Here is a 22,910-nt window from a genome sequence, read left to right on the forward strand (position 1 = left end):
AATGATTGAATTCTATCTAAGTATTGAATTCATCTGTTTGCTTTCTGCGCCTGCTAAAGGAAATTATTCTTTTTTAGGTTATAAATGCTCTACTAGAGACAAGGAAAGCAAAGACAGAGCATATCTTTGTTCTTTCACCCAAAATTTGAATAAGCAATAGACACTTAATCTCTTGTTTTTTACGGCTGTGGTGTAAATGCCTGCTGTGTTGGTTGCATTAAAAGTAGTATAATAAGGTGATATAACATTTTATTTTGTGTACTTTTCAATGAATATTTTTGCATGTTTTGGTTATTCGAGTTAATGTCTGTATTTTATTTTCACTTAATTGTATGTTGTCAGGGATACAGGAATAGAATTAAAAATGCCGTCAAAAAGTTGCCTTCAGAGTTGAGTTACTTTTTGAAAAATCCAGTGTCCGATTTTAAACATCTTAAACAAGATCCTCTCCAAGTTTGGAATAATGTCATCGGTTCCACTTACCCGAAACTAAAAAAAATAGCGGCAAAATAGTTGAGTACTATCGCGACATCAACGCCATCCGAAAGACTGTTTTCAAAAGCTGGTTCTACTCTTTCTCAACAAAGAAACCAATTAAAAGGATCTTCTTTATCAAAATTACCTTTCCTTCAGTCAATTAAGAAAAAATATTGGGATATGTAATAATTTTATCTTTTGTTTAATAAATTTCGAACTTATAGATTGTGTTTTATTTCTTTGTCAATTATTAATGTAAAAATTATCGATGGATCCAACATCGATGTTCGGTTTTCGATAAACATCGAACATCGATGTTGAACTTTCGATTATGACATCGATGTTTTTTGAATATAGAACATCCCTAATTATTAGTACTACTAATACATCCATATGATTTCTGTTATTAAGATTATGACTATTATTTAATGAGATATAGCATATTTGTGAAGCAACTTGTGCTAGTTTACAAAAAAAAAAATGGATCATAAAGTATTTCGTGTATTAATAAAGCATTGCTTTTGGAGGAAAATACTGCTGAATTGGGGCTCTGGGAAATCCACTGTTGTAAAGATATTTGCTAAGCTGGAAACAAGCAAGTGGGTGCCTGGCAAGTTCATAATCCAACAAAAACAACGAATAACTGAATCTGAGAAGTGTTTGAGTGTTCTTTAATCGTAATAAAACCGAATTTTTGCATCGGTGTGTGACAATAGAAACATTTCTTCATCATTTCCCACTGGAGTCCAAACGACAGTCACTCTAGTGGACTGCACATGATGAACCGGTTCTCAGGCGTGGAAAGACGATAAAGTCGGCTGGTCGGAATAAATGAGAAGTATCCTATGTCCGTACCCTGGTTCGAAGCTACCTCCCCACTAATTTTCAGCCATCATCGGTTCAATCGTTCTTGAGTTATAAATGATGTAACTAACACAACTTTCTTTTATATATAATGTATAGATTTATAAAATTTATTGAAAGTATGCTCTCAAGTATACCTGAGTAATGACAAAAGAGGACGTAATCGGCCCTTTCATTTCTATGCCCCCAGTGACTTTAGTATAACTGAAAGGAAGTAAAATTAAATATCAAAACTAAGTGAGTCTATGATCTTCAAAATAAGTTATACTATGTTCGGACCGACATTGAAAACATTTTGAAAACACATTTGTATGTTGTGGAATCTAAGTCGTTCGGACCGACAATGTGTGTTTTCGATGAGTTTTCACTGACAACTGTTAAAAGCGGTATTCTCTTACTCTTTCAAGATTGCACGATGACACAAAATGCAAAAATCCTTTACCGAAATATGCAAAGCCAAGAGAGCACCCATTGCAGAATCTAGTGATATATGATGGCAGGAAAATAAACGTGGGTTTTGGTCTGACATATTTTACAGCCATTGCAATCAATTTTCTGCGTGTGTTTGTTGTTATGCCGTTGCACCAAAGTGAAAATTCTGCACTTTCTGCACGGTGCAAGGTTTTGCAAGAGCAAGGGAATCGCCCTCATATGAGAATATCAAGCTACAGCTGTATTTGTATGTGGATTGTAAACAAAACACGTCTTCCAAAAACATCGATTAAACTAGAGGCACCGATTATAATGAGTGGAATGTAAGTTTTCAATTAGTTTTCAGCGAAAACTGTGTTTTCGTTTGACAGATTTTACATGGACGAAAACACAAGCTTTCGTGTGAAAACCAGTTTTTGCCACGAAAACATGTTTTCGTTGTCGGTCCGAACATAGTATTAATATAATACCAAATTTGATTATAATCCATTCAACATTTCATCGAAAATTCTCGCTATATTTTTTTAATATTGCCAACATCTGAAGATACTTTGCCGGCTTTGGCAAAGAGTATGAAATGTTAGGTTTCACCCGGACTTAGCCCTTCTTTACTTGTTTTATGAATACTGTCTAAGCAACATATTTTTTACATATATCTACATTAAGGTGTTTTTTTGTTTTTGAACTATTAATTTTCTTGGAAATGCACTAAAAAAAAGTCCCTGAAAATTTTAACCCTGTAAAGATTTTCCATAGAAATTCCACACTACAATCGTAAGTTTTTATCTTTAAATTCCTACAGATCAGAGGTATTTTATGGAATCGCTTTGACGTTAGAAGCATATTTCTCAGAATTTTTCACTCAAAAGTGCCCAGTGCAACAAAGTCGTAACTCACACCAGCGAGGTAGTACGGAGCTCTAAACCCGATTTTTCCTAGAATTTCGCACTTTTTGTATATATCTTATAAAGGACAGGAGCTGTAGAAATAATTTAGGAAATTCTATTTGCTATAAAAAAGGTTCGAGGTCAAAATCGCTATCATTATTACACTTCTCGAGATATTCGGCTTTTTAAGTAAGGCTTTATAGAATTTTTGTAGACAGTATGTATTAAAAAATCTATGAAAATTTAATAAAGTCTTACTTAAAAAGCGGAATATCTCGAAAAGTATTAATGATAGCGATTTTGACTTCGAACCTTTTTTGTAGCAATACCTTGCACTTCAATGAAATTAGTGAGAACGACAACTGTCGGCCTGCAGTCGTGTAGTCGTGCAGCTCTCAAAATAATTCTCTCCAATAGAACGTGTGTATTTTAATATTAGGCAGATGTCGTTTGCGTTTGTTTTCAGCACATGACTGAACATTTACGTGACTTCCAATATTTGTGTTGCACACTTCTTTATGTCACACTCTATGTGCATATTTGCAAAATTTGTCTAAGAGAACAAACAAAGAAAAAAATCATATTTACATGCCATTATTAGTTTTTTAGTTCTCAAAATAATAAGAACAAATTTATATTTATTACTGGCATATTGAAACTGTTCTTTACTTGTTATTACCATTCAAAATACTTTGGAGCTTATATTGTCTAAATTATTGGAATAGGCACTGTCTACCATGATGGGCTTAAGATGAAATTATTTGTAATAGCATTGATGTTATAACTTTTTGTAACTTTGAGAACGTCTTCAGGTCTTTCATCCGAATTATGGTTTTGCCTGATACTCCAGAATACCCTTTTGCATCAGTGACAGATCTGTTAATCCGTTAAGGATTTTGCTGCCAGCTCTTATAGTGAGAACTTTTCTGGGCCAAATGAACATAGGTAAGTAAGTAAGAGGCTACCCCTTCTTGCTTAGTTTTTTGATGATGTTTTCCAAAAGTTCGATGTTTGATTGTGATAGAGGTGGGAACTGACTTTGTTTACTACGCTGGAGTTGATCTTTGACAACGACGAAGCTAGTAGTGCCGCTTGGTCAACTGTCTGTGTAAATGGTTGCCCTCTGTATCCTCCCGCAGTTGTGTCATAGAACTGCACAGGATTTGTTCGTGTGACTAAACTGTATAATGCAATAATAACTTTGTTCATATGCATCGATTGAATCGATCTGCACAACATGTCGTCAATACTGATCTGTGTCAGAGACTCGATGATCGTGCTTACTTTTATATTGTTAAAAGCTCTTTTTAAATAAAAAAATGTAGCCACTGTAATTACTGGAGATGTTTTTTACTATCTCGTTTAGGGCTCGTTGTATATACTGAAGTCTACGTGTTTAAAATTAATAAATAAGTAAACAGAAAATCTAAATCATTAAAAATAAACCACTCAAGTAATGAAATTTTTTCATTTCAGGTTTAATTTGACTTTGCCCTGTAACAACAAGGTAACCATTAATGCGCAACGAATAAGTTTCAGAAATAACTTGTCAAAGTCGTTTTGGCACTAAAAGAATAATAAGGAAAAAATAGAGGCTTAATAAGCAATTAATGCAGCCAAGGAATCAGATCTAAAAGTCTAGAATGATGCAAATATTATATTGGATGGCATAATGCTATTTACCATATCAAATTGAGGATGTAAGTTCAGCTTCAGAAAACATTTATTCTGAAACCTTATTACAGCGTTTGTTCGGAAAGTAATAGGACTGATTTTTTTTCGCTGCAACTGTACTTCGGAGCGTGCGCGAGTTAATTTTTACATGAAGTAAAAATTAGTCAAGAGAATAAATTTTTGAGCTGCACCAAAATGCGTACTTTTTATTAATACTCTTAGGACTAACTTACTACACGGTTCTTACTTCTATTTATACTAACTAGTGTGTTTCCTCGTTACTAGTGGACAGTTTGTTAAGATACGGGTGTATATTATTATATTTGTTGAGGCTTTACATATACACATATATTGTTTGCTTAGATACATTTCCTTTGTTCTAAGATAAGATTAATAGGGTAATGTTTTGATCCATTTTCTTTAATGTTATTTTGATACGATACATTCTGTTTATATCATAACGAATACGTTCCTTAACTCACGAACTGACTGGATTCGATAGAGAGCGTTCCTAGCTAACGTACAAGCGCCTGGTCAGTTGTCTCTGAGTACCTGGAGAGTCAGGACAAACACGTGACGGGTTTCTGTGAGTGGTGCAAGCCGAAAATACAGTCCTCGTTAGAGCAAAGGTACGCGATTAAATTCTGTATCAAACTCGGTAAATCTGCGACAGAGATGTTTGATATTATTAAGCAGGCTTAACCAGCTTTAGAAGTGGTGTGTTTCGGTGGCACCAGGCCAGGGTCAATCGGGTCCGAAAAGACATCGCAGCTGATTAGAAGATGCACCAATACAACGCCCCTGCTCACCTTACCTTTCTTGTGAATAGATACCTAACTAAGGACGGCATCCCATCTTCCGCAGCCGCCCTACAGTCCAGAGCCGCAGAGGGAGCCTATTTTAAAAGTTTTTAAAGAATTATAACAATTGGTTCAATAAATTTTTTTAAATCGACTCACTTCTTTTACTTTCCGGACAAACTCTGTATACACACTTAGTGAAACACGTATTTAATCTTTTAATAGTACTACCCTTTAAGCCGATATTGGAAAAGAAAAAAAGTTGGTTCAAAATTACAATCTAAGAACGGAACTGCAAGATTTTAAATGTATGGAACATTGTCAATACTCTTCTTCTTTACTGACGTAGGCCACTGCGTTTCTTCTTTTCCCAATGTGGCGCCTATTGGCGATTCTAAGCAAAGCTGGGTCCTTCTCCACCAGACCTTTCCAACGGAGTGGAGGTCTTCCTCTTCCGCTGCTTCCCTCGGCGGGTATTGCGTCGAATACTTTCAGAGCTCTAGTGTTTTCGGCCATTCCTCTGCATAGAAGATAAGAATAATAAGTGACTTATAGAGTTTGGTGGTTTGGTGAAGTTATAACTATCAACAGTGAAGTGGGAGCCTTGTTGCGAGTACGACAACTGTTGGTTTGATGAAAGGAGATATTTCGTCTTGATCTCTTTCACCACCAGACCCATTTGCTTCGCTTCCTTATCCATTCTGAAGAAAGCATAATTAACGCCGCAGTTGTTGAGGCACACATTTCACAGTTCCCTTATACCGAGTTTCTGACGAGTGCTCTCAGAGAGCAGGGGTGCATGTCGAGTCCAAAATCGTTCGGCTGTCTGTTGTGAATGTAGCTTCTCGATGTTGAATATTCCTTGTGTTTGTTGACATGTGGCTTTTGGCCGTATCTTGGCTGTAACAAGATAGTGGTCCGAGTCGATGTTAGGACCTTGCAGCGTACGCTCTAAAATACTGGTGACGTGTCTACCATCTATCACAATATGATCGATCTGGTTGATAGCACTTCGATCCGGCAACAACCGGATGCTGGAGGCTAGTACTAGAGATCACCAATATTTTGGGCCCGGGCGAAGTCGATCAGCCTCATCCCGTTTAGGGATGTTTCATCATGGAGGCTGAATTTACTGACCGTTATGCCAAAGATACCTTCCTTGCCCACCTTGGCGTTAAAGCTTTTGTTGTTTTAACGGTTATCAGTCCCTGTTAGGATGGTGAGGGTTATCAGTGTTGTCGTCGACGTCATCTAACGGCCCAGGGTACGTGCTGTTTCGACGGGGTCGGACCAAAAGGAAAAGGGAGTTATATGGGTGGGGTTGGTTGGGCATGCAAAGAGGTTGCCAGTGTCAGGCGGAGACTCGTTGCATGCAGGACATACATTAGGTATGTCAGGGTCTATTCTGGATAAGTAGGAGTTTAACCAGCTATAATGTCCAAAACGAAGTTGCGCAAGGGTCACTCGCGTTTCTCACGGCAACTCGAGCTTTTCGTCTGCGATGGGTGATGGTTTGACTACAAGTACGCCATTCACGGGAAGGGAGTCGGTAAAGGTGTTGATGACTCCACTGTGAATGGCGGTCAGTGCCTGCCGAAAGTCTGTTGCGTCCGAGGTCCTGTCGGCGTATTGTACGATGTCGACGACGTGGTCAAGGAATGACCTCTTGATGCTCCTAGGAGGCGGTTCCGCCCCAAGGAGGTAATTGCAAGGATGATTTCTACGAAAATTTCTACGAAAACATCCTTGTAGGAAAAGCTTGGAGAGGAGTTCATTATGCTCCTTAACTGGGAGCATAAGCGTCTCACTATCGTGTTCGATGGGAGACATCAAGAGGCATCCCGTCGTGGTCCGGAGTGCTGTATTCTGGCAGGTCTGGAGTTTCCTCATCTACGTGCAACTGCATCCAGGCGACCATATGGGTGCTGCGTAGTTAAGGACCGGCCGGCCGGTCTTATAAGTTGCCAACAACGTTTCTTTGTCTTTTCCCCATGTGCTGCCGGCTAGAGACTTGAGGATTTTGTTGCGGCTCTGTATTTTGGCGATAATCGCGGTTGTTTGGGGAGAGAAGGAGCATAGACTGTCGAAGGTGACACCTAAAATCTTAGGGTTATTGACAGTCGGAATTTGACGCCGTCGACTGCAATATTAAGTTCCATTCTATACTCCTTCGTCCAGTTCGTGAATATGGTCGCTGTGGATTTGGTGGGGGAAAGTTGGAGGTACAGTCATCTGCGTGCGAGGTTATGGAAACACCCTCTGGTGGTTGCGGGAGTTTCGAGATGTAGAAGTTAAACAGTAGCGGGGGAGGTTGCACCTCGAAATAGTACGGATGACTGACGACCGTTCAGATAGTTCATGGTCCACCTCTTGCGCCCTGGAGGAAGCGTGGTTTTCTCAATGTCCTGCAGTAGCGTTGTGTGGTTGACCGTGTCAAAAGCTTTTGACAGGTCCAACGCTACGAGGATCGTTCTCTCACAGGGTGGTTTCTGGTTGAKGYCAMGAACTATCTGAGCGTTTATGACGCTAAGTGCTGTGGTAGTACTGTGCACTTTTCGGAATCCATGCTAGTGGCTGGCTAGGCTCAGGTGGTGAGTGAAGGTCGGGAGTAACAAGGCCTCAAGTGTCTTCACTACTGGGGAGAGGAGAGTTATCGGTCGTTAAAGTCGTCAAGTAAGATTTTGACATGATGGCATCTTTGGTCAGATGGTCCTTCTCCTCCGTCAGGGCGTGGGCGCAAATCAGCGATGTGCTGAATTCTACCGGGGTGAATGCGAAGACACGGCGACGAAGTCTCTCTCCCACCACGAATTCCACACTGAATTTGCGCTTCTTTCTTCTTTGGACGACGGTGATGTCCGCCTTTATTTTTACGAATACATCAACTAGCTGAGTAGTGGCACCTTTCCAATTAAAGGACCGGAGATTCCAGGTGAATGCCTTCAAATCATAATGAGAACCGCTCAACTATTGAACTTTGACAGTTGACTGGATTGGGTAGGTTTTGTCGTTTTGCAATTAGAATGACTGGAACGGGCAGATTGAAAATATACCAAAAATATATGTGAACGATAAAATTTTTTGCCGCCGTTCAAGATCGCTAATAAAAATTTAAAACAATGAAAATCAAAGAAAATTCGAAATTTAAATATATTTCATGAAACGTTTTGCATAGTAGAATAATATTTCAATTACAAATGATCAAAAACATTTATTATTTATTAACTAACAGGCATAATTCGTCTTATTAAGTAAGGAAAGATCAAAAGTTAGTTGTTTTAATATACCATAAAATCATAAAAAAAGGATGTAAGTAGTTTCGCCATATATTAAAAGTCCAATATACATATTATATAATAATATTCAATCCTAATAAATGTTGGGTGATTTAATATATGCCCAAAAATTCTTATTTTGTTTGATCTGGCCATAAAGGAAAATGATATAAAAATGAGGCGCTCTGACACTTGAATAAGTTGGGCATCCCCAATATTTTTTTTTACCTTTTTTGGAGAAGTGGAGAGTTAGCTTGGAAGGAGGGTAAGGACATAAAATACTTTTTATCTCTTTATGTTACGCGAGATACTGAGAACGTGCCGAATGTAAAAGATGCCGGTTAAGAAAACGTCCGTTCGCGATAATGGTTTTTGTACAATAGAATTCTTTAATACCAGAATTTCATGGCTGAGCCTAAAACTTAAACTAGTGTTAAGTATGTATACAAAAAGAGGAAAGTATATGTAGTTCAAGTTAATCTCAAAAAATTCATAGTAATAGAGTATGGTAATACATTTGTAATATATGATGTTTTTGGTAATATAAAAATGGTAAATATTTTATAAAATATAAAAAATATTTTATAATTTATTCAATTATTATCTAATTCATTTAATAATTTTATTATAATTTGCATAAAATTTTTTTGGGTGAATTATTCGGTTAATTCAAAAAAAAAAAAAAAAAAAAAAAAAAAACCACTTGCGGAGCGGAAGCACATGCTCTACTACCGCTCCCAATTTTTTGCTACCGCTACGCCAGAGTAGAGCACTTATTTTTTTGCTGTCGCTTCAGCTATAGTTTTTTACCTTACAAAACTCGGTGCAGTGTTATGCTACGGCTCTGCTGTGGCCGACAATGTAGAGCGGCAGCGATAGCAAAATGAAATGATACAGGAGTAGCGTAGTTTTTCAAACGCTGAGTATATTCCTTTAAAAACAATAAAATCGCCGGCTTTTGTACAAGCACAGAAAAGCAAATTTTTGTTTTACTTATTAAACGTAATAAATTAAAAACTATAATTATAATTATATAATATAATTAAATTTACTTGTGCTTACCGCAAACATTAAGAAAACTTGTATTTGGTTTTTTTTAATGGCGGACGAACGAAAAAGACAAAAAAATGTTTTTAAGAAGGTATAGTGATACGGTTTGCATGGCCACGAGTGGAGGTTAAGTACTTTCGGAGTTATGCTCATTAAACCTTTAAGAGGGCGGGCCACGCCCACTTTTTTGAAATGAATTTTTAATCCACAGATGAGTCTTTTGGAACAAATAACGGTACTTAATTAGGAGTTTAGTTATAGCTTCCAACCCCACTTGGGCAGCAAGAAAGTACCATGTTTTTTCAAGATCTTTTTATTTTTACTCAAGTTATCGCTTGGGTGGATCAGACAGGATCAGAATTCAACTCGTCTTGTCATCATCGAACATTTATGTAAACATATGTAGACATATATGTAACGCTACATCTATCGCGATTATTTTAGGTGTTACAAACAACGGCTAGACGAATAAAAACTATAAAACATGTTGCAGGAATATAAAAATTCTTATATTAGTATATTGGCGCTATTCAAGGATACGCTCTGCTTAAAAATAGATTCCGTCTGAAATTTATTATGATATCTTGACCGTTCGAAAATATTTGTATATGGGTGCTAGGAAACTATTGACCGGAACTAACCCTCTTTTGCCAAAATTGTACACCATGACCAAATCACTATTTATTCGGGGAGTTTTTGAACTTTTGGTAGTTTTCTACTTGTATACGGATATGAGAAGTAAGCTTGGTTATTATCCTATTTAACATTGACAATGTTCTGAAAGAAATTGTTCTCAGTAATTTTGATTAAGTTTAGTGTTTTATGAGAAATGCACTCCAAATTTATTAAAGGCGGGCCCTTGTCCACTTATTAAACATTTTAAAGCCACAGATGCTTTGCCTACTTTAATGCCTTGTAGCAAATTATGTTTTTTTGTTTTTACGCTGTTAAAAGCTTTTACAGTTTTGGGCAAAGAATAGTTTGTGGGCTGCAATAGCGACTTTCTAACATAATGTGTAACAAATTTTAAAACTGTATTCGATTCCCCTGCTCTGTTCTTTGGTAAAAAAATTTATGTAAAACCAAGAACTAAGTTATTGAGTTAAATTCGTATAAGAGAGTATATCTAGTTACAGTCGTATAACCGCTGCCTTCAGTGCTACCAAGTTTTTGTTTTGCAAAGGGTTATTGTAACGTTTTTTAACGCGAAAAAAATCCTCCACATGAAGGAATCGGTGTAAATTGTTCAGATCGGAACATTATAGAATATAGCTGCCATTAAAATTGAGCGATCAAGATACATTTTTTTTATCAAACCATATTCCTTTATTAGGTTGATAAGTATATCAGACATCGTGGATATCGAATGAACCAACAATATGTTGTCCGTTGAATGCAAAGTTTTGGTCGGTTAGCTTTTTAGATTATTTATACTCTTATATAACATATATGTATTATAGTTGCTGTAAGAAATGAATCTATGGAGTATAATATATTATAGGTTCGGTTCAGCTTCTTTTTTAAAGTACAAATGTTTGCCACACCGCGATCCTTCAAACCAATCTTAAGATTTGTCATCCGCAATACCAACCTCGTGAGAACCAGGAACATTTGTACCATCAAGCTTTGTCAATGTATCTAAAGTTTAACTTAAATTAGCATTGGTACGATCATCTAATCTTGATATATGAAAATAAACTTGTGTCTATCACGATTACTTGTAGATGTTGCAAATATCGCTAGGTGAAAAAAACTGTTGCACTTTTTGCAACCTGGTGTTAAAGTATAATAATATTAGGTCAAAGCCTCGTGGGAACCGCAAGAAATGTACAAACGAGAATGTTATAAAGAAATAAGGAAATATTAAGTTACAGAAGCGATTAATCGTTTATTTTGTCAAAAACACAAAAAACCTAAACCAACAAGAAAGAAATTTATGATTTACTAAACTTTAGTGTACATAAATATATGTCCTTCTTGTTAGGTGGCACAAGTCCGCACATTTGGTGTTACAGCTAAGCGGAAAATTTTAGTTAGACAGCCGTTAGAGATACTGGAGGGGTTGTTCCATGACTGGATTACACAATTCTATGAAAGATTTAAAATATGATAATAAACGATAGCTTTGTATAGGGAAACGACAACATTAGCCCCACTCAGTACAGCCAGCGAAATTAACAATATCTACGAATACAAGAAGAATAGGGGAAACCGCAATTTAAAAGAAACATTTTGCCCATTTGTAGCCAAAAAAGCTGACAATATTAACTTAATTGATCAGCATATATTCATCAGGCTCCAGAGAAATAAGAGTTATAATTTAGATATAAGCAATGAAATTAGCAACAACGTAATAGGAAAAAGAACAGAAAAAATAGAAGGTATTACAACTGATAAATCGACTCTTAACAAGCTTAAAACTCCCACCAAATACAATATTGTAGATGATACTATCAGATTAGAAACTACACTGGAACACGAAATGAATCCCCAAAACATTACCTTTCAATTGCCGGGAAATGAGAATTTTTCGAATAATTTGTCCGACTCTAATTACAGTGGGGTGCTAAAGGTGGACGCTGTTTCCTTTGAAGCGTTTAGCGAGCGTATATTAAACGATAACAGTGACAATATTAGTGAAACCGGCATCAACAAAATGGATATAACTGAACGTGAACGGGATCGCAAACGTAAACGTTATTTAACTGAAGAAGATCACAGCCGTATAACACGCAACAAATTGCAACAGCAGCACCAACTACAACATGAACAAGAGCTCACGGAAAAGCTTCAAATAGAGGCCCAAAGCCGTCTAGTATGCATGACAGACGAGGGTGATAAAACAACAGTGTTTTCTAAGGACTTGCATCTCTCAGAGTTTATTTCATCGAATTACGACAGTAGCAATATCGAAGGCAGTAGTCCTTATTCGAAAGAAGTCGAAGCACATGCAAAAAAGCTACTGCGTTCATCTATAACTGGTCTCAAGCAAGCAACTGTCACAAAAGTTAGCAAGAGAAGTTATGCTTTGGAACGCAAGCGCTTAAAACAAGATGAAGACGCTAGTTACCGGGATCAAAGTAAACGCGCGCTGATAAATAAATATCGCAAACGTATGGCTCAAAAAGTAGTAAAAAAATCGGATATTACAAGTTCTAATTGCTGTGAGAATGATGCTCATAATGAACATGCCGATGGTTGTGAAAATGGGCTTTTTAATTCTGATAACAGCAATTCTAGAGAAAAGCTTGAAGGTGAAGATATGTTGGGGGACCAACTAGGTAAACAACGACTTGACACTGACACATCAAGTGTGCTAGACTATAATAATTTCGGAATTCTAAACGATAATAATAGTTTGAAAATGCGGGAAACATCAACTAATTCACCTACACAATATACGGCCGGAATGTTTTATAATGAAAAGGAGTGCACAGATAGTAATAGATTTCATAGTAATCAGTATTACGTTCATAATGAAACGCGTACTGATGGTGCTACTACGAAAACAACATCAAGCAATCCTCGGACCTGGGAAGAAAATGTGCCGTTCAATCCAGATATGCAATTGTCAAAACACCAAGAACTACATCAACCCAAGCAACAGAATTGTAACTTACACGAATTCAATGAGGCCGACCGTAAACCTGTGGCACCTTATTCGACATGCATAGATAGCACACAAGCAAACGGTCTAGCACAACGTGTCCATCGCTATAGATATGATTCAATGAATACAACCCGTGATGGAAACGAGCGATCAGCAACGAAAACAAGCCCGAACGTTAACAGTGATGTAGACTTAAAGCAATATGGTACAGCTGTCAGCTGTTGGCAACACAGTAATACGAATGGTAATGTAATTAATTCTGAAAACAGTGCTAATAATATTGATAATAACGATAAGGGCTGCGCAAGTGAAAGCCCTGTTAGGGAAAAAATAAAGAACTATAATAAAGAACAAACATATGTGTCCAGCCAATTGCATTGTATAAAGGATCATAACAGCCAGCAGTCTATGTATACACAGGAGCGTTCAGGTGATAGCAACTCACCGCAGCTGGCAGGGGTTGTGCCAACATCCACAAATATTAAAGGCATGAGTAATTGCAATACATCTCCTAATTTGAACGAAACTACACATTCAACGCAGTCGCCACGAAGCCACAACAAAAATGTAGATGATGTCTACGATGAAGTTGATAGTACCAGCACTAACGCTAAGACGAGCAAAGATTCGAATTATGTTGACCAACATGATGTGGCGTATATCGAAAAAGCAGGAGTTAATCGATATGCCTTATCATTAGGCGAAACCAGTAAGACCAAAAGCTCAGCATTAATAACAATATCAACAACTGCTACAAATGTAAATGATATAAGTGATACAACAACTTGTACCACTTCCACTACCACTACTGCTACTACTACTACTACTTCTATCAGTACTACCACAACTACAAAAGGTTGTGTAACAACAAATGTTACTATTAATAAAATTCCTAATTCTCGTGTTATAAAATCAGATTCTTCTGAAGTAATAACAACACCAGTTGCAACTGTAAATGCAGCTAGTACCGTTGATAATTGTGAAAACGGCAAACATATGGCACAAGTGCCATCTACAAACATAGTTAATGACAATGTGTTAGGCGAAAGTACTTATAATTTGAACAATTCTCAGGAGTTGGGGGAAACTTTATCAGCATCAGCAACGGCTTACGCACCTCCACACAGCAACACGAGTCAAAATTTAGATAACCGCAATGAGCCCTGGAACCCAACGCCTAACGAGCCCTACCAACGATATAACAATAGCAATCATTTTTGCCAATCCACTGTTGATGGTGGTTCAGAGGCCTGCCTGTCGGCGACAGCTGAGTTGTGTTACAAGATATCAGACGATACCAACGAGAAACCGTTAAAGGACCAACACCAACAGCATGCTGTCAGCAAAGAAAATGTCATCGATTTTAATAATAAAGAGCATCAGATGCATTATTCAAAAAAGCAGCACGGAAATGAATACATAACGCGGCAGACCATCGATGCTTCTGTCTCACTGATCGCCACGAATATCTACAATACTGAATTACAGTTACAACAGCAAAGACAAGGGAGTCAGGACATTCAACACTATATGCAGGAGGAGCTATGCCAACAAATGCAGCACCAGCAGCGTCACCAACTACAGGATCATCAACAGCAAGAAGAGTTAAATCGTCATCATCACCATCACCACCAACAGCACTATCCTCATGATGCATCTCAAGTAGTACAACAAAGTTCCTTGCATGATTATAACTTACATAGCCACCCACAACAATTACATCCGTTGCATGATGCATTGAGTCATAGCCATCAGCAGATTCAACATTTTGAGCAACAGCATCAGCTTGGGCAAAGGCATGATGAGGAACAGCAGCAGCATTTAATTGCGTATTTGCATCACACTACCGAACAGACCCGACTGCAAGAACAATTGCAACACCATGAATATCAACAACATCAGCAACAATTTCATCAAGAACAACAACACCTTCATAATCAACATCAGCAACAACAACAACAAATGCAGACAAATTTCCTGTTAATAACAAAAAAACAACAGCATCCACAACCACATATATCAATGGATTTGAAACGTATAAATCGTCCGCCACCCACTAGTATTGATGACCTCATAATAGACGAATTCTCAGAAGATCCCCATGCAACCTATAAACTGTGAGTAGTGTATGAGAAGCCATTGACTATTTACTAAATTTAATTATAAATACATGTAATTTAATTGTGGAAATGTTTTGAATAAGTTATAATATATCCACATTGTTAAAACTTTAGGCTAGGCAAACATATGTATGTTTCATCAACCAATTCTATTTGTCTGCATCCTGTCATAATTTCTTTTTATCGATGCTAGCTAGCAATGTGGTGGTATATAAGTTAAAGAACAGGGGATAAATCCTGTCAAGGAGATAAATTATTTTCGGCTCAGTCTCTCAATGATTCATCTTAGCGTGTGTGTGTAATTTGCTGATTTTCTTTTAAAATATTTGCGCACTGAAAGAGTATATTAGGTTTGTCACGAAATTTCTGACTCCCAGAATAAAAGGTGCGACCCAACAATATATATATAAAATTTCTTTGCCAAATTTCGTAAAGATACCTTGTCAAATTAAATAGTTTCCTATACAGGGACTTTATTTTGATCGTTCAGTTATTATTACAGCTATATGCTATAGTTTTCGATATCGAAGGTTAAAACAAATATATATACATATATATTGATTAAAAAGAACCTGAGCATTTGTTTTAACCGTCGATATCGAAAACTGTAGCATATAGCTGTAATACTAACTGAACGATCAAAATAAAGTCCCTGTATAGGAAACTATTTAATTTGACAAGGTATCTTTACGAAATTTGGCAAAGAAATTTTACCGAGGACATCGCTTAAATTGTTAAACAAATTGTTCAGATCGAACCACTTTATCACATACACATAGTAGTAGTATTAAGTTATAATGTAATTTGGTTATAATATTTTTATAAAAACAAACAATATTATAAGCAAATTTGACACTATTTCTCAAGAAATCGGAACACAGAAGTGGAATCGTATTACGCATATGATCTTACCAATTAGGTATGCCAAGCTTTTAGGTGATATATGTACTATATTGCGGTAGTTTTTTTTTTATAAAATCGCTTGTGCGTGAAAAGTTCTCTGGATCATGTGACAGTGAAAATGAAGAAAATCGGGGAATTATATCATACATATACAACCAGCAGCTATGAATTAAAGGTTAAAAGTTCGAAATTTTTCAGAATAGAATCCTGTGTACTTTACAATGGCAGTGAAAATAAAACAAATCGGAAAACTTTATCATACCTAAGACTGCCATAGAACCGCCCATTAAAAAATAAATAAGGCATTGCTTTCTGATTTAATTTGTATTTATGTATACAATTCCTTTGTTTGACTTAAAAATATCATAGATTAAAGGGTTCACATTAGTTAAATATTGGTAGTCGAAAAAGTCTGTTCGTATTTCTAATCAATGTTTTACATATCTTTTTTATATTTATAATCATAAACAAATAAACAAATTACTTCCATTTTGGTCGACCACTTCAGTCATTTTTTCGCTAGAGACATTATTTTATCAGTGTAAAACTTTCATCAGTGTAATTCGAAATTTCCAGAACGGAAGCGAGCGAACCATTGTTGTGCTACAGGAACTAATATAGCATCGTCTCCATAAAATTCACAAATTTCATTGATGGCTTGTATGTAATTCTTCTCTTTGTTACCCAAGAATGGCCAAATATAGCGAATTTCTTCATTGCTTTGACTCATTTTTGAACGGTTTCCTACTTCCCCGAATCTAAATCTCAACTTTGCCACACTATATGACACAATGTTGTTGGTAGCATCGAGATATACAACTGCAACGAAATATATAGACAAAATACGAAAATACTTTTTCGATTACAGAATATTATTGCACAATTAATGTACATGCAACATTGTGAAAACGATACCCCGAATTTTAGTCAACTTTATATTTTATTCCAGTGGTCTTTCACCAAATCACGTTAAGCATGAAAATCAAGATGATGGGTATGAGACAAGCGCGGGCGATGTGCTCACCCCAAATTCTCACAGTTCATCAACACATTCGGTGACGCCACAACATCAGATTCAGCATGGTATCAATATTATACCTCAACGGAAGTATGAAGAGCAACAAATGAAAATACAGCAGCCTCTCCAAAGCACCACTGCTGGTGATGTAAAAAACCAACAACAACAATCGCCGCGGAATAATACACAAGGAACACTGCAAGGAATGGACAATACAGTTAATCAAAGCGACGAAGTATCAGGTTTAAACGGGAAGGAAATTTTACCTGTGAATTCATATTCCTATATGGAAGACATAGCGGGAACAATTACAGGAGTTTCCAATACTAGTAACAGTGCAAATAAAAGGATTATTAATATGCCGCAGGACTCACAACTTAATATTAAGACTGTTAAAAATAGGGATGCAACTGTAGAATCTTATATGTGTGCACCCACTAATATAATGAGTCATAATGTGAATGATATGTATAGTATTCAAAATCAACAACAACAACAACACCAAAACCAACCGCAACAATTGCATGCAGCCAACAACGAATTACCCCAATCAATGGATTATAATTTAAAAATTAAACCAACATCTGGAAATGGATTAGGCGATGCTGAAATGTTGGAACAGACTGTGATAGATCAAAACTTGCATCAGCTGCAACTTCCCCAACAATCCCACACGCCAAACCAATTAATTTTCACGGAAAACAATGTGATCCTCAGGCCACCACAAAAGAAGCGTGGTCGCAAAAAGAAAATTCAGCCAAACACCGACAATACATTGCCGTTATCTTTACAATTTCTAACTGGCAGCAACGAATGCGGTATAGCGCCTGGTCCAAACGGAGAATTGTCATCCATGTAAGTAACAGCAAAAAATATTGATACTTTAAATAATATATTCGTATTGTCTTAAAGCTGCCTCGCAGACAACAATTTAAAGAATTCAAGTGAAAATCATGCTACCGGTCTGCTTAAGTCGAAGGAGCGCAAGAAACACGACCGTTTCAACGGAATGTCCGAAGAGGAAGTCGTTAAGCGTACACTACCCGACCATTTATGTGAAAATCTTGATATAGTCATAGTGAGTGTAAATTTCCAATTGATCATGTCTCTAAATAACTTTAAGTTATTAACTTTATATAACCGCAGTCAATATCTAGATTAGTCAAATTGTGAAAGTGTTATAATCATAGCCATTAGGTCTTAATCTGCATTAACCATAGTGTAGTTGTACTATTTAGATTCTTGACAATTCATGTACTTACAGATTGGAATTAACCCTGGCTTATTTGCTGCATATAAAGGGCATCATTATGCTGGACCTGGCAACCATTTTTGGAAATGCTTATACCTTTCCGGTCTTACAAGAGAACAAATGAGCGCTGAACAGGATTACAAACTATTAAAATACGGTATTGGATTCACAAATATGGTACAACGTGCCACTAAGGGCTCTGCCGACCTTACCCGTAAGGAAATCAAAGAGGGTAGCCGCATTTTAGTTGAAAAGCTTCAGCGATTTCGTCCTAAAATTGCCGTATTTAATGGGAAATTAATATTTGAAGTCTTTTCTGGAAAGAAAGACTTTAATTTTGGTCGCCAGCCAGAGTGCGTAGAGGGTACCGATACCGTAAGTTACAAGACTTATTATATTATTTATACGTCTCAATATTTATTTGCATTACAGTATGTATGGGTTATGCCATCATCATCGGCAAGATGCGCACAGTTGCCGCGGGCAGCAGATAAGGTTCCCTTCTATGCTGCGCTTAAAAAGTTTCGGGACTACTTGAATGGATTAATACCACATATGGACGAGTCGGAATGTATATTCACAGAACAAAGAATTAAGCAGGTTTGTGAGCAAGAGAATGAGAAGAATTCTGTTACTATCACTTCAGCAGTAGAGGTTTTATGTGGAACTCATAGTGGTGCGGGTATACTTAATGCAACAGACGGCATGGCCATTGCATACAAAATTATGCCAATGCGTCCAATGAACGACGATGAAACAGGTGCGTCCACGCAATATCATGGAGCCGGTGCCGATGAGATAGGCAATGATATCACTGGACTTTGTGTCGATGCTGCCAATTGTGGTGGTTGCCCTAACACTAGCAACGGCAGTGGCGCCGTGATGAACAATGGTGGAGGTATCAGCAGAGATAGTAGTACTATGCCGAATGAGAGTTGTTCTATCCGCCAGGAGCAGGAGAAATTTCCTAGATTTCAAGGGAGTTCTACGGAATCTACCTACATATATACGACAAATGAGAGTGAACGTGGACACAATATTACGGCTCATACGGCTGGTACTGGACCAGCGCCATCATTACCGCCAGGCACTTCAGTTATAGGTTCCAGTATACAGCAACGAAATGAAAACTACATGATAACTGGAAGTTACGTACAACCGCCACCGGGGAAAAAAAAACGGGGGCGTCCAAAAAAAGTTAAAGACGTGGACTCAATTGATACAGTCGCTCGTAATCGCATGCAAATTTTGGGACAAATGTCCAGTACTAACGATTTTGGCAACATATTGAATTTGTCAATGATGGGTGGTGGCGTACCTGGTCAATGTGGCAACGATGCCCTGTTGGGTAGTGCCGGTGTCGGCATAGTCAACGGTAACTGTGAGACCCCAAAGAAGAAGCGCGGCAGACCAAAGAAAGTGAAACCAACAAATGAAGCACAGCAAAATCAAAATACATTAATACATGGAGAGTCACATGCAATACCAATTCCGGCACTTAGCGGCGTGGATAATAATTTGTCTAAACGCATGAATCAACAAGTAAATGCAATTTATTGCAATAAGGAAATGCCAAAGCAGCAACAACAGTCGACGCAACAAATGTACACATCAAGTTCGCCAATGAGATCACCAGCGCTAAATTGTTCATATTCTGGTATAACACCGCCGACTTCAACGCAATCTACATCGCCCATAAATCAACAGAATTGCGATAAATTGCATGAGAATGTCAGTAGCATCATGGAAAATCCCACGAACTTAGCAGCACCTCACAGGGATACTAGCGGCAACAACAGCAATAGCTATTACAGCAGTAAACATATTGCTGTCATAAACTCGAATGGCTCGGAACTCCATGATGAATCAAATGTACCCACGCCACACGGTATAACTTCAAATGAACTTGTAAATGAAATGCCAGCCAACGCAACTATACAAGTATCTATAACTGCCCCTCACGAAACGCAATTGGGTGAGTCTCCACCTCCAAGCTCACCAAACATATGTACAGTAGACTTTGAACCGCCAGCAGTAGGTGGGGCTCTTGCAAATGAAAACGGTACAGAAATACGTCATCGGCGGCCAATTGAAATTGAATCACGTATACAACAACATCAGCAGTTGCAACAGGGCACTCCATATGCTAGTCCGGTAAACGAGTCATCGTCTGAACATCAAGGGAACGATCACTATCAGCAATGGTTGTCACCGCACACAGCCATTTCATTGTCAGCACAATATACTCTTCACCAACCAGAACAAATACAACAACAAGAACAGATTTTGAATTTTGAGCAACAGCAGTTGCATCATATGCATCAACTACAGCATTCAGTACACCGGGAACAATCAACAACGCCTATGCATGCACAATGGTTGCGGCAGCACCGCTACGATGATATCGTTGGTGGTAATTATAGCGTCACATCACCACATTTACATCACCAGCAGCAGCAGCAAAGACAGCATCATGTGCCGCACCTTAATCAGCAACAACAGCAAAATAGTAGTGAGAATCTGCACAGTCATATGTCGCATCATCACTCACGTTTACCTACAGATTTGACCAGCAAAAGCCTCTCTGGCCTGGAGTCACTAGTCGATCAAATTCCTTCTCTGTCAGATAATAACTCAGTACCCATACCACCAGCGATAGAAAATAGCGGGGTAAATGCAGCAGTTGAGAGTCGCTTACAAAGTTTACAGCAAGAGCAACAACAACAGCATATTCATCAGCGACAACCGCACATGATTGCAATTGATACATCGGTTGACATACATACCGATCCTTATTGCACACCAAACAGCACAATAAATGCGATTCCTGCTGTATCCGATACGATTGATACAATAGCGGCTAACAATAGCAGCGGCAGCAACACCCCGCTTCCAGTTAATGGTTTATATAGCGCGAATTCTCCGCGCAATTATAGTATTCATCGACTTAATTCCTCAGCTGCGTCATCACCAATAATGATGTCACCCCACCATCATCAGACACAACAACAGCAAGTTTCGTTACATCAACCTTACGGAAATTCAGTAAGCACGCCCCTAATATCAGATGTTTTATTATCTTCAACGCCAATGACGAGCTCAGCTAGCCATACAAATAGTCCAGCCGACAATAGTTTGGTTGAAGAATCTGCAAACGCATGCACAGCAACAAGCAGTGGGACTATCAATACTTCAACAGCACCAATCAGCCTGTATAACAACGTAACAACCACGAATATACACAATATGAGTTCCAATAACTTTTCAGTAAGCAATTTAGCCGCCTCATCTGTTACGCCCATTAATAGTTGTAGCAGCCACAACAATTATGCTTCATTGTCGACAACAACATCGGCAGCTGCCGCAAGCAATGTATATCACCATACAAACTTTATTGCCGCTGCTGCCTTAGCTGCTGCCGCTGTGAATTCACCCACCAATCATTTACAGACATCAGCCAGCACTGCCGCTGCCGTGGCGGCTCATCACGCAGCGCACCACCATGTTGCGCATCAACAAATGTATTCACATGCACATTTGCCCCCGCATATGGCAGGCGTTAATTCAATGTATGCTCCAGCACCGACACATCATCATCACCATTTGACACATCACCCGGTACACCATCATCATCACTCACCATACGGTGCAACAGTGCAACACAGTACTAATAACGATTACGGCAATCCTTATTGTACGACCACCGTTACCGCTGCACCACAAAATGCTCCTATCCATTTACATAGTCCCAATTATCCCTACAGTTATGGAAGTCAAGTAGCTGTTGCAGCAGCAGCTGCAGCCCAGAGTAATTATCCCACAGCAATGCATCCTCATCATACACAGTCCCCGGAAGCGAGCGCACCACCACCACCTGGTGCGGTTACCGCCGCTGCGGCAGCTGCAGCTGCAGCCGCTGCTGCTGCCGTTTATCATACTCATCACCCCGGTCATCATCCTCATGCAACACATCCGTTATCGATGTTTGATCGACTGAAACCTTCCGATATAAGTGGTTATGGCGGGTTCTGATGATGAACAAAAAATACAAATTACGTGTATGCATATGATTGCGAAAAGTTGAGCCATGGCGAAAGCAACTGAAAGGTATTGTTTAACTATCAGCTTAAAGCATAATTGTAACACTTGCGAAACATCCATTTTATTAGCAAATTTACATCCGTATACATCACATCTGTATACATTATACTTAAATGTTATTTAAGCAATTTAAGTCAACCAAAGACAAAGATTTAAAAGTCGTTTCCAACTGGCCGATCTTTTGTGACACCGTCTGCCTGTCTTCTTTTACGAATAATAAGGCATTCACTTAGTTTTGAGTGTTTTATCATAGACTAAAATTCGTATCATATATTCAAATGAAGTAATGTATTACATATCCATCTACTTTACCTCATTTATACAATAGAATACCTGCACTTTCTTCAATTCAAATTCCACTGTTAACATCGGGAATTCATACAAACAATTGAATGTGACTCTGTTTATACTTAGGTAAATATTAATTTATTCTTCATAACGAAATAA

The 22,910-nt window shown here is 38.0% G+C and overlaps 1 protein-coding gene across 3 annotated transcripts in view; it reads left to right on the forward strand.

Moving 5' to 3' along the window:
• Positions 1–22,408, forward strand: part of LOC108969127 — an 87,297-nt gene extending 64,889 nt beyond the window's left edge. For 2 of the 3 annotated variants that reach the window (XM_018933665.1, XM_018933666.1), the window contains 6 exons: positions 4,137–4,360; positions 12,019–15,186; positions 17,042–17,965; positions 18,023–18,188; positions 18,375–18,737; positions 18,795–22,408. In XM_018933665.1, the coding sequence (XP_018789210.1) occupies positions 12,116–15,186; positions 17,042–17,965; positions 18,023–18,188; positions 18,375–18,737; positions 18,795–22,394 (8,124 nt within the window). In that variant the 5' untranslated portion in view covers positions 4,137–4,360; positions 12,019–12,115 and the 3' untranslated portion in view covers positions 22,395–22,408. Of the gene's footprint in view, positions 1–3,489; positions 3,606–4,136; positions 4,361–12,018; positions 15,187–17,041; positions 17,966–18,022; positions 18,189–18,374; positions 18,738–18,794 lie in introns of those variants that run through there. The other variant, XM_018933667.1, reaches the window with a different exon arrangement.
• The last annotated feature ends 502 nt before the right edge of the window (positions 22,409–22,910 follow it).

This window comes from Bactrocera latifrons, unplaced genomic scaffold (assembly GCF_001853355.1).
Source record: "Bactrocera latifrons isolate USDA-ARS-PBARC rearing strain unplaced genomic scaffold, ASM185335v1 scaffold_240, whole genome shotgun sequence".
NCBI classification, from domain to species: Eukaryota; Metazoa; Arthropoda; class Insecta; order Diptera; family Tephritidae; genus Bactrocera; species Bactrocera latifrons.